General features: G+C 38.7%; 1 protein-coding gene across 1 annotated transcript in view; it reads left to right on the top strand.

Annotated features, from left to right (window-relative positions):
- The window catches only part of KCNQ3 (potassium voltage-gated channel, KQT-like subfamily, member 3), a 32,037-nt gene extending 25,144 nt beyond the window's left edge, over positions 1-6,893 (top strand). The window contains exons 11-14 of the mRNA XM_010020404.1: positions 1,550-1,681; positions 3,211-3,309; positions 5,043-5,127; positions 6,079-6,893. Coding sequence (XP_010018706.1) covers positions 1,550-1,681; positions 3,211-3,309; positions 5,043-5,127; positions 6,079-6,810 — 1,048 coding nt within the window. The 3' untranslated portion in view covers positions 6,811-6,893. The remainder of the gene's footprint in view (positions 1-1,549; positions 1,682-3,210; positions 3,310-5,042; positions 5,128-6,078) is intronic.
- Positions 6,894-13,013: the final 6,120 nt, after the last annotated feature.

A 13,013-nucleotide genomic window follows, 5' to 3' on the forward strand; every position in this document is an offset into this window, starting at 1 on the left:
CCTGCTGAAATCCAGGCTTTGCTCATGTTACCCATGACTGCTTCCCCCCCAGTGGAAGTCCCTTTATCCCTCCTTCCTCCATAGTTTTCCCTTTCTTTCCCTGGTACCTGCTTGCTTTAAAACATGGACTATACATCTGTCCTGTTTTCGAGCCCCATCTCTATGAGACATGCTATTATTGCTCTTGTAAAACTTCCTTTCCCACATCCTGTCCAAATCTAATTGATTCACAGTTTCCCTTTAAACTTACTTATAAACCAAGCTGTTTGCTGTTTGGTTGATTGATTTTGGTTTTTAATGTTTGTATTTTCTTGTACAGTTTACTCAGCCCCTGAATGCTAATGGGGAGTAATTCTTACAGATAAAACCACTTAATGGGTATTCAGGATCATGATTTAAATTGAAATCGATAATAGTGTGATTCCTGTTTTCCATTTCTACTTTTTAAAGTATAGTTTTGCTACTATCATATGTAGTTTGGCTGAATAGATGTATGTTTAATTTTGAAATCTTGAAAAACAGATGAGCCACGGATTTAAAGAGTACAAGAACCCTTAAAAAGGTGCAATAGAATGAAAGTTTATACAAATTATAAAAAAGGTAAAAAAGCCACCAACCTTGAATAAAAACCAGCTCAGAATCTTACCAGACCACAGCAGTTTCTCAATTCAAACCAATAAAAACATGGAAATTCTACTGCAAAAGCAAACCCTTGGATCCTAACCCTGAGATTAAAGAACTAAAATACTTCTCATTCTCTGTGTATGTTTCTCTTCTATTTGTTAATCTATCAAGATATAACAGTGTAAACTAATGCATAAACAGAATAAAAGCCAGAATGCCAAACAGTTTTCAAATGCTCTGGCCAGCACTGGTCCTTATTATAAGAATTCTGTTATTAATTACTAGGATATTTTATCATAATAGTAATAAAAATAACAGTAACTATATTACAATTGTTATTATTATTAAAAATTATTATTACTGCAACAATAATGTTATACAGCAGTTTATTCAAGGACACTTCAGTCACCTTCTCTTTCTCCACTATTTGAACTGCTGCTGACTTCTTAACTTCCACATTTCTACCTATTTAACATTTCCTGTCCAAAATTTTCCCCGGTGCAAAATGAAAACCAAGCTGACAATGACACAACATTACATCTGCTTTAAATTAACTTTGTAATAGGCTGAAGCATAAAACATCAGCTTTAGTTTCACAACTTCAAAATCTCCTGTGACTTGTGTGGTGCAAAATCAAATTCCACATAGGATTTCGTAGCTTTGAATCATTTTTAGTTATGATGTTAGTGCTGAAAAAGACATTTTGTGCATATAATTAGTTTTAGCCTATTAATTAAGAAAAGCCATTATGTGTTTACAAATGTGGTACGATATTAGAGATTCCCTGCTTATGTTTTATTGTCTTGTTGTGAAATAACGTGCTCAATTTCCAAACGTCCAGACTTACTTATCAATCATTCACTAAAACTGCAAATTATAATGGAATTTATACAAGAAGTTAATATTTTTTCTGTTTATTATGCAGAATACTACAGTTTCGTCTGTATAAAAAAAAATTCAAGGAGACTTTGAGGCCTTATGATGTAAAGGATGTGATAGAGCAATACTCAGCAGGGCATCTTGATATGCTTTCCAGAATAAAGTATCTTCAGACAAGGTAAGAATTTTCTGCTAAATGAGGAAAATGTGTAACTGTGCTGGCAAAATAAAAGCACAGTTTTCCTGTTTACATACAATGCAACCCAGGAGCTATGTCCTTGCTTAGTGTAGCTGGTCAATAAGAAAGCCTTTACCCCAAAGAATAAAGGCAAGTGAGCAGCTAGCAGAGTTAATCACTGGCTCAAGTTTCACCTCTTCTCCCCTTTGTATAGATGCTAAATAAAAGCAATAGTTGCTCTACATGAACTTTTCTTTGGGCTGGATTCTCTGCTGACATGTGTCTGGTGAAACATTTCATAGAAGTGCAAAAATACATCAGCACAGGCTTTACATCCCCTTCACTCAGGTGTAAGTTGACCTACATGAAAAAAATGGAATTCCAGGCCTTTGTGACTGCTCAGGTGCAATCTGCCACCCAGAACTGGTTCATCACTATGTGGTTTTGAGGCATGTCTATACAAATTTGTGCTGCTTGTATCCTGAGCCATGGGTGCAAGTCAGAGCTTGAAGTAGTAGTAAACTTGTCTGTCCTTACTCTCCCTCGTTTGCTGTGTTGACTAGATCTCCACTGCGTGTAATTGGACAAAACAAGGGAGGTGAGTCCTACTTACTGTGTCTATGCATAGCAAGATGCAATAGGAGTTTGATGAGACATTGACTGATGACCCAGCAATGCCTGAGTGCCTAGCAAATACCTAGGTAGCTTTGTGGAATTTGCCTTGAGTTTTTTGAAGTTCCATTTTCACAACTTCATGGGGCACCATGAAGCCAGGCAATGTACCTGCATGGATCATCTGATAATACAGATAACTGCTTGGTGGACTAATGATGACTGATATTCAGTGTGTGGGCTGAATGAACAGAAGCTTGCTTGCACCTGAGCAGTTGGATATGCTGAATGAAAGAATATATTGATATAATAAAAGAGTGTAATTAAATGTGCTGGAGCCTCCAAAACAATCCATTTGGGTTTGATCCAAATAAATAGTCAATCAGATTCCTTGTGAAACTTCAGTTTTAGTTCTGTTTTTCAAACTGAAAGAGTAATTAGTAAAGACAAACACCCACACCTACCCCCCCAAATACTGATAATTAGGCACAATAACTGCTAGAATGTCATTGGTTTATTAAAAGTATCAGGAATTTCCACCTTTTCCCAAATTCTGGTTTTCTCTAAACCTGATGTGTCTCTCCTGGCATTTTTAGGAGCAGCTGTTACTGGAATTTTTTCAGCAATTACTGTTTAGTTCCTTTGAAGGAAGTGATGTATTTCAAATGGCAAAGTTTGGAAAAAGTGAGCTAGAAAATTATTCTATTACCATAAAATTAACAGGTAATTACAATTCGGTGTATTGCTTGTGGACCCGGAACAGAACAAACACATCATGACCCTCAATATATTACCAAATCAGAGCGTGCTTCCGTTTTGAATCTTTGCTACAGTTTGTTGCAGAGATGCATAGCATTTTCTACCCTGTGTTAGCGTTTGGAGATGGACTTATGGAGTTGCACTTTTCTTTTTTCCAGAGTAGATATGATTTTTACACCTGGACCTCCATCTACTCCCAAGCATAAGAAATCCCAAAAGGGAGGAGCTTTTTCTTACCCTTCACAACAGTCTCCCAGGTGAATTTTTTTATGCCTTGTATTTTGCACACACCAAAACGGATATAAAAATTCTATTCATACCAATAAGCATGACCTTCATTTATCCAGCCACTACACTGTTACAGTAATGATACTGAGAGGATATGTTGCTACAAGCTTCCCTAGGAACAATGTGTGATGGAAATCTAAACTTAATGTCTTCTTAATTGTCTAGCTCAGCTTCTCCATTGTTTGTAAATGTGTTTTTGTATGAAATATGTACATTTTGTTGCTGATGTTCTAAGTTTCTAACATTCAACTAATAAACCCACTTAAAAATTCAATAAACATCACCAATAGTTTGAAGGTAATTCAGTTATTCTCCTTAAGTGAAGCTTCGTTGTAGCCCCCACCAAATGGCAAGCACAGAGCTTTAATGATGCTCACCAATGATTGGTGAGATTACTGAGAATAAATTGCAATGCCAGGTTTCTGGGTGTGAAAGTTACAGCATGTTATTGTATTTCTGCATTCCTGGTAGCAAGAATTCAGTAATAAATGACATTTCTTCTGTTATTTACAACTATCAATCTGTCAATAAATACCCATGAAGAACCACATAAGACCATCAACAATCTGTCCCCAAAGCTGTTGTGGTTGCTCAGAACAAAAGTAATCTTACAGAAAATAAATTAACTTGGCTTTATCTGGTTTATCCAGAATTTTTTTTTATTTTAAAATACCTAAAAGCATGTAAATATGAAGACAGAGACCTACATATATGGAAGAGGCAATGATCATTTGGGAAACAAAGCAGATTGCAAGATTTGAATGAGCCCATATCGTCAGTAACCCAGTGTGCAAAATCTGACATGTTTGAGTTACAGTTTCTTCTTTAGTAAGACATATTTTGAATTGTGTCAAAAGAGAAAAACTGGACCTGTTAAAAGAAAAGTTTTAGGGTATATTTGTTCTAAGTCATGTCAAAAAACAAGTGCTTAAAAATTCTTTTGCTAGATTTTTACATAGGTTATGGAAAGACTTGATTCCTTTGAGGCTGGTTTAGAAACATTTTGATAAAGATTTAACTTGATAACGACCATCCTAGATAACATGAAGTTATAATTACAAGTTCTTTAATACAGCAAAGGTCATCTTCTCCCCTCCTGAAGTTAGTCCATCTGATGGACACGCAGTAGGAAATTGCATAGAAGAAAATTTATTCAGGAACCTACTTTAAATCCCGAGGCCAGACTGTCTCTTTGCAGCATTTCCACTGCCACTTACTATTTGGTTTAATGAAACAGAGGAAAAAAACTCCAGTCAGGCTTGAAACTCAGATTCAATCTTTACAGACGCTAATTGTAAAGAATTAGATTTTAAAACACATAGCTGTTTTTAGACCCACTATCTAGACTATGTCAACATTTTTCACAAACCTGAAATTGTTCCACCAAATATGATATTAATTTCACTTTCATGTTGAAATTTTTGTTTGCTTCTGTTTTTTTTTTCTTAATCTTCATCTGAATTTTGAACCAAAATAATTTTAAATTAAAAATAAGGAATACTTTTCTTTCTGAGAAATGCATTGAAATCACACAGAATAGACTTTTGCTCCTGTTTTTATCATAAATAACTGAATATTTTCTTAACTGGGACTTCAAGGAGCTGTATGAATATACCACCAAGATGGTAATTCTGTTTTCTGATGTAAATTACTGTGATGCAAAGAAATATTGAACACTAATAGAGTTATTAATTCTTTATAGAAATGAACCATATGTAGCCAAAGCATCTACAGCAGATACTGAAGACCAAAGCATGATGGGCAAATTTGTTAAAGTTGAACGACAGGTATGTAATTTCATGACAATGATGGAGGTTGAGGTGCTTGTATGATGATGATTGATATGCTTCTGTATGAGCCACTGGCTTATCCAGGCAGATTTGTACTGTTGGTGATCAAGACTCACACAGATCTTGTACTAATAATCACAGAATTATGTTGTTAGTTTTTCATGGAAGACTTTAAATAACTGGAAAGCGTGCATTTTGAAACCTGGTGAATGAAAGTCACTATACATGGCAGCAAGACCCTAACCACAATGTTTAGATGGGACTTTTTCATTCCCCTACACTCCATACTCATTATGTCTGGTGTTTTCTTGTGAGGACCACCTTCTTTTGCAGGGTCTGGTGCTCAAAAGGATTGCCTCCACAGGCATTCTGGGGACCTCTGTGTATCCTACCCTATTGCTTAGCAAGTCAAGACACTCTAATTTTTAAATATATAAATAATTAAGATGAAGGCAAGTGGCATTGATTCTTGTCAATTCCTTTCATGGAATGTAAATCTTTAGGCACAAAGTACTACCAAAAGACAAAGGAAATTGCTCCTGATATTTAACATTAATGTTGTGGGGCTATTAAGAGTTAGAGAATAAGCCTGTGTGCAAAGGTAATTCCATCTGTTGTATTTTGCTAAAAGGTATTTATCATATAGTATCAAGACTTCAGACCTAACACCGTAGACTACTGTTGGTTGCTGGACCACCAAATGTCCAGCCATGCTAAGAAATTTTTTGGCACAGTTCATAGGGACAGGTCTTCTTAATCTGAGTCAGTTAGAGGATAAACTGGCATCCACTGCAGCCCAGCTTCTAAGAGAAAGTCATAGTTATCCTATAATTGCCTTCATGACCAATAAAGATGGCAGCATACTATTGCTGGGGGCAGCACACATATGGAAGAATTGACTCCTCTGTTGAACAGCTCTTGAGAATACATAACATTGTTCTTTTTCAGGTTAATGACATGGGGAAGAAACTGGATTTTCTTGTTGATATGCATATGCATCACATGGAACAGCTGCAAGTACAGGTCGCTGAGATAAGTCCATTGAAAGAAACTGCTTCTCCTGCAAAGGAGAGGAGAGACGAAAACAAATATTCTGAATTAAAAACAATAATATATAAATACACCGAGCATTGTGCTCATGAAACTCCTTACAACTTCCAACAGGTTCCAGTCAACAAAGTCAGTCCTTATGGTTTCTCAGCACATGGTCATATGACTCAACCTTTATCAATAGGTGGGCAAAACTCTGGCAAACTGCAAGCCACACCTTCCTCAACTTCATATGCAGAAAGACCAACAGTTCTGCCTATATTTACATTAATGGACTCCCAGGTTAGCTACCACTCTCAAGGAGACCTACAAAGTCCTTACTCAGATAAGGTGTCTCCAAGGCAGAGAAGGAGCTTAACAAGAGACAGTGATACTCCATTGTCCCTTCTCTCCGTCAACCATGAGGAACTCGAGCGCTCCCCAAGTGGCTTCAGTATCTCCCAAGACAGAGACGACTTCCCATTTGGCCCCAACGGGGGATCAGCATGGATGAGAGAGAAACGCTACCTAGCAGAGGGGGAAACGGACACAGACACCGACCCTTTCACACCAAGTGGCTCCATGCCTTTGTCTTCTACAGGAGATGGGATTTCAGATTCAATATGGACCCCTTCAAATAAGCCAGTTTAAAAGTGCGTGTGGGGGCAGTCACTGGTTGACTTCTCCATGTAATGTAAGCATACTTTGTATATCTCACTTACTCTACACCCAAAGCTTACTAGTTCAAAACACCAATGGCTGCATAAGATGCATGTGATATTAGTGGTAGTCATTCTGCACCATTTCATACAATTTACTAATGCAGTTTTTTTCATGCTACCAAAACTAAGAAGCTTAGTTTTGAGCATGGTTTGCATGACTTTACCCTATATAAATGGTACAGCTGATTTCTTCTATGATACATATCTATCTGATACTCTTCAATACAACAATGATGATTTGATAACAGGCAAAATATGGTGGTCCTTGCTACAGTTTGCAAGCAGAGCAGCAAAGTGAAAATATTTTCAGGAGCAATATCCCTTTGTGGAAACATAACATCTGAATCCATTTTCTGATACAAGTAAATCAATCTCTGATCAATGTATCCAAGAACATCTAATATTTAAAGCAGGGATAAAGCTGAGTCAATGTTAATGACCTTACTGAAATGGTTTGGTGAACTAAATGTTTCTCATGTGATCATTTATACAACTACCCGTGAAATACAACATCGAAGTGAGATTAAGGGTAGAATTTAAAGTTATCAAAGCCACCTCCTGGGATTGATCATGGGTATTTATTTATTGTAACATGTAAATATAAATATCTCTCTAACTACTTCAAAAATCTTCATTAGTGTTTATAAAATCCATGAATGTGTGCCATATTTGGGATCAATATACAAATAGATAAATAGCATTTTGTCACCTGTCCCTGAGCAACACAGGGATAAGTATGCTCCCTAAGGCCTCAGCCAAATATTTTTCCATGGGAACTTGAAGTTGTATTGAGAGAGAGCAGGAAAACAATCTAAACCCACTGGTAACAGGGCAGAAATGAATCAAAGATCTCACCACTACAGTGGGAATGTAGTATGTATACTGCTGGTAAAACTAGCTTGTCCAAATATCCTGTGCAGGACTCATCTGGTGTCAATCCAGATGTGCATGAAATAATGTCCATTTGATGTCAAGTTTGATGGCTACGCACTCCTTAGAGCTGATGGAAAGCTAATCAGTACAGTGGTGAGTCCAGGGTACAAGAACCAAGGCACACATCAGCTTTAGGATGAGATTAATCTCACCTTTAACTCAATTATCTACAATGACCAAATTTCACCCAATTTCAAAGGGAGCAGAGGGTGACTTACTCAAATGTTGGATGATCAAAGACACCCACAATCAGTCCTGTTGAAGATGACCCATGTCACTCCACAAAATGCCTACAACATCATGGCTAGAACACTGACCAGCAAAGACACAAGGGTTTGGCCCATGTAAGATGTTAGAAAGTGGACTTGAGGTAGTGACTGCTTGTATTATCCTGCAGCTGCATAACTGAACATCCTTGGGGCACATCCAATCAGAGCATAAGAAAGAGGTACAGTTCACTGGACTTCCCAATATTTATTGGGTATTGCACAGGCCTGGATAGAATGCGCTTCAGTGAAAGATACCTTGTTGGGTTTTGCCCACTTTAGTAAATGTAATCTTTGAGTCCTCACTATTGACGTCTTGTAACAGTCATTCCACCCAGGGAACTTGATTGTCTTCCAGACGTAGGCATTGCCTTCATCTTCATTGTTTATTCTCTATTTGAAGAGACAGTTTAGTAAGTTTAGGATCTTACTTCATCTGCTTCTTCAGCTAAATCATGATACATCCTTCTGGGACAGATCTTCAGGGAGAACAAATTGCTGTGCTTATTTGAGTAAATAATGCAGACCAGTTACAGCCCTTGAAGTCCAGGCTGAGTCCATGGAGCTGTTCTGAGGCAGCAACTATAATGACATGAGGCACAATTTTGGTAATTACTTAATTGACAAAATAGCCATTGACCTGAAAGATAGTCTGTGCTTGGTGCAGTTTCATGGCTAAAATTGCAGAGAATAGAACCTGCTGACAAAAATGTAATTCATAATAATTTGGCATATTGAGAGAATTCCTGGACCATCAGTGATTCTTGGAAATACCTGCATTGAACCTGCTGCGGGCTCGCTAATACAGTAATACATGTCTATGGCCACTTGTAAGATTTAACCCTCACTTGTCAAATGAATGACAAAAAAACCCAAAACTGATTTTAACATTGCTAGACTTCTGAAACTGATAGAATATGTGCTAGACAAGCCTGCTTCACTTTTCTTATATGTCAAATGCCTGGCATTCCTCCTGATTTCATTTGAGTTTGGCCCTTCTTAAAATGCTTTCTAGATCTGAGCAATCAAAAGTCAAAGCAGTCAAAGCCCAAGTGTAATCTGAGAGATCTGTGAATATCTTTGACAATGGCTACGCCATGCAGTTCCCTGCCCAATTCCCCCTCAAATTCTCCAGTTCAGGTTTCTAATCTCTCCAATGTCAGGTCATATAAAGGGAATCTTTTCTCAGCATTCAACCTGGCTGAAAATCCATAAATCACTTCATTATGAAGGTATGTTCATTCCAAGAGAAAATCCAAGCAAAGGCAGAGACTTGGATGAGTTCCCACCTGCACACAGTGTGCAGCCCCAGAGAAAGTAGATTTTGGGCTGCCCTGCACTGTGGACACTTAGCAGCTGAACTGCCTTCAAGTTATCGTATTCTATGGGCTGTAAGCACCAATTTACTGTGTGCAGCTTAAAAGCACCAGGTCAGGTATTTGTAGCCACATCATGAAATATTTGGTCATGTGCTAACTGGCAAGATAAGGCTTGCCTATTCTTAAAAGGCACTGGTGGTAAGCACAGCAAGACCCTTTGCAGTGGACATCTCTGAGTCCTCTGGAAGACACCCAAGAAGAGAGTCAAGGAAGTTCTGTTTAGCTTATTTTAATACTAATTCTTTCTAACACACTTCTTTGCACCAAAACCAGTCACTGCTCTGTTCAGTAGGGAGATGTGCTTAATAGCTGTCTGCCACATCATCTGGATTAAAATTAGGGTGTGCATCAGTCTGTCCTCTATGCTGACAACAATACATGTCAAGATGTCACCAGCAAGGTGAGATCTGTAAACCTGATCTGAGATGTGCATGAAACTTCATCAGACTCCAGTTCAGGCTGAGCCCAGGCAGTACATCAACCTTGGAACTGCAGCTATGTGTCTGCCATAGATATTGGACAAAATAAAGCATCCCTGATTATTGACCCTGACAACATTTAAAATATCAGGACCTGTTATGCAGAATAGGTTTAGCACAAAAAGGAATCGTTATTCACAATTTCATTTGAAAGAGGCAGCTGGATCAATGGTCCTCTTCATACTGGGAATGGATTAGAGTTATCCATTCTTCCATTTGAGTGTGACATTTAACAGCTATCATTTTCAGCTAGGTTGGATCTTCCTAATGTCTAAACTGACACTGACATTTTGTTTACATGTGGTTAATGTTAAGGGAATTAACCATTGGAATCCACGCTTTGCTGGCACTTAAGTCCTACAAATGACCAAGGATTGGCCTCGAGATGTTTTCCATAATAGAAAGTGTGGGTGTTTGCTCTTCTTGAAGTCAGTAAGAAACCTTCTCAAACTGCTGCACTGGGAGCAGGACTGGGTCTTAATCTGCCTTTACTTCCAAATTTCCTTGTGAAAGACGGCACCGATCTGGAGATGCTTTTCTTAGCTACATTTTTATGCTGATTTTTCAGCCACTAACAAATGACACACGTCTGGAAGAAGGTGAGTCTGTGTTTACATTGTGTGCTTCTCTTTTCAGTGTTCTTATCAATCAAGTTCCCTATCTCTAGATTCAAACTGAGGATATTTCATTAAGGCAGAAGTGAAGGTTCAGTTAAAGAATGCATGTACAGAAAATGTGGTTTGTGCTCCATTTAAGGACTTGGTCCTTTAAAAGAACTTAGTGAGGTAATGGCTGTTCTCCTTGCCTTGGCTTTTCCCTGCACTGAATTAATCAGTCTGGCTCCTATCAAAATGAAAGGACATGGAGAGATTGATTGAACAGTTCCTAAGTTAACTCTGGCTATTTTGGCTCTGGTTTTATCTGTAACTTTGCTGCATTGTTACGGTTCAGAGTAGAAACATTTCAAGTTTTCTGCTTCAAGTTGTGGCCCAGCGGAGCCGCAAACAAATTCCCACCTGAACCCGTGTGTAGCAGGGCTGCTGCCTTGTGGCCTTCAGGCGAGCACCGTGGTCCAACCAGTTTGCAAGATCACAGCCTAAAGCAATCAGAAAAGGCACAGTAAGGAGCAAACCCAGCCCTGCTGGGAGCCCAGTTGTTTCAGGGGTGTCATGTCAGAACTGAATGTCATGTAAGAACTGAATCTATCCTGCTTCATGCAGAGCATGTGGGGAAGTTCTTCTTGGTTCCTTGCAGCCCACAGCCCCCACTACTAAGCTTTAGATGCATAAGAGCTGCAAACCTAAATTTTCTACAGCACCTCATGAATTTGGTGGGATGTAACTTTTTCAGGAGCCCCACTGAATGTGGATGTTCACCTCTGAAGACCATTTTCAGAAGTGCAGGGGAAAAAGGGGTCATTTTCAACTGTTTTTAGCTGGGCACTGTAAGAATGAAGATCCTGGGTATCGCTATTGCTTATGATTATTTAGGCTGTGAGATCTGATCCTTCCCAATACAGCTTTTAGTAGCTTCCCTCTGAAGTTAAGTGAAGCAAAATAGTGGAAGTGGGATCCTATTTCCATCCTCAAGAATACGCTGAGACTGAAGGTTACATAGCCAACTGCATTTTGTTTTCTAGTTATGGCATCTTATTATTACTAGTATTTGTGCCTTGCTCACTGAAATTTTCTCCATGCTACAAAGATGCTTTTCAGATTCTGGCTGACAAGGGAACACAACTTTTATACAAGTGGCCTTTAGTGCTCTTTATAATATTATTTATTGTAATTTTTAAACTGTATGTGTAATTTATATTCTGGCACTGTCCAATATTTGAACAACTTTAATATGTTTATTTCAATATATTATGCAAACAATACTTCTTAACTGATTTTTTATGTTCTGTCTTTAAAAACTGCACCACTTATTAATAAATAGAAATTTCAATTATGATTTGGAGGAATTTATTTTCATTTAAATCATGATATCTTCACACATATTCAAAGAATACAGTGTCAAATGTACCCCCAGCAAAGGCATTGACAAAGATCCTTTTGACTTCATGTATGCAGGACTGAGCTCACAGATACAAGTAGGTTTTATCTGGCTTCTGCAGCTAGTCCTGTTATAACGTAACACACAGTAGATCCCATTATTTGTGACTTCCTTTGTCATAGTCACCATGTAACTTCTATGGCTTTGATCATTTGTTTGTGTGAAAATGAAAACTAGGGGAAAATTCATTCGTATTAGAGACAATAATGTACTAAATAATGATGGGGTTGAACACAGAATATGCATAGAACATAGTAACGGCCCAAGTCTGCTCTGAATATCCTCTGCTGGGAATTCAACAGCAGCCAAGAGGGCAAGAGCATCCTGGCCTGTACCAGCACCAGTGTGACAGCAGGGTCAGGGCTGTGAACATCCCCCTGCATTGGCACTGGTGAGGCTGCACCTCGAATCCTGTGTTCAATTCTGGGCCCCTCATACAGGAGAGACATCGAGGTGCTGGAGTGGGGCCAGAGAAGGGCAGCAGAGCTGGTGCAGGGTCTGGAGCACAAGTGTGATGGGGAACGGCTGAGGGACCTGGGGGATTTAGTGTGGAGAAGAGAAGGCTCAGGGGGGACCTTATCACTCTCCACAACTGCCTGATGGGAGGATGGAGTGAGGTGGGGTCGGTCTCTGCTCCCAGGTAACAAGTGACAGGACAAGAGGAAACAGCCTCGAGCTGCACCAAGGGGGGTTTAGATCGGATAAGAGTAAAAATTTCTTCACCAAAAGGGTGCTCAGCACTGGAACAGGCTGCCCAGGGAAGTGGTGCAGTCACCGTCCCTGGAGGCATTTAAAAGACATGTGGATGTGGCACGCAGGGACATGGTTTATTGGTGGACTTGGCAGTGCTAAGTTAACAGTTGAACCTGATGATCTTAAGGGTCTTTTCCAATCTAAACTATTCCACGGTTCTGTGATTCTATATATAATTCTCCTTTTAAGAGATTAAATTTGTTTTATTCTTCTAAAAAAAGAGCAACAAAGGAAAGTTATTAAATTTAGTGACTCATGCTTGAAAAA

The sequence above is a fragment of the Nestor notabilis genome, unplaced genomic scaffold (genome assembly GCF_000696875.1).
Source record: "Nestor notabilis isolate BGI_N333 unplaced genomic scaffold, ASM69687v1 scaffold8148, whole genome shotgun sequence".
NCBI classification, from domain to species: Eukaryota; Metazoa; Chordata; class Aves; order Psittaciformes; family Psittacidae; genus Nestor; species Nestor notabilis.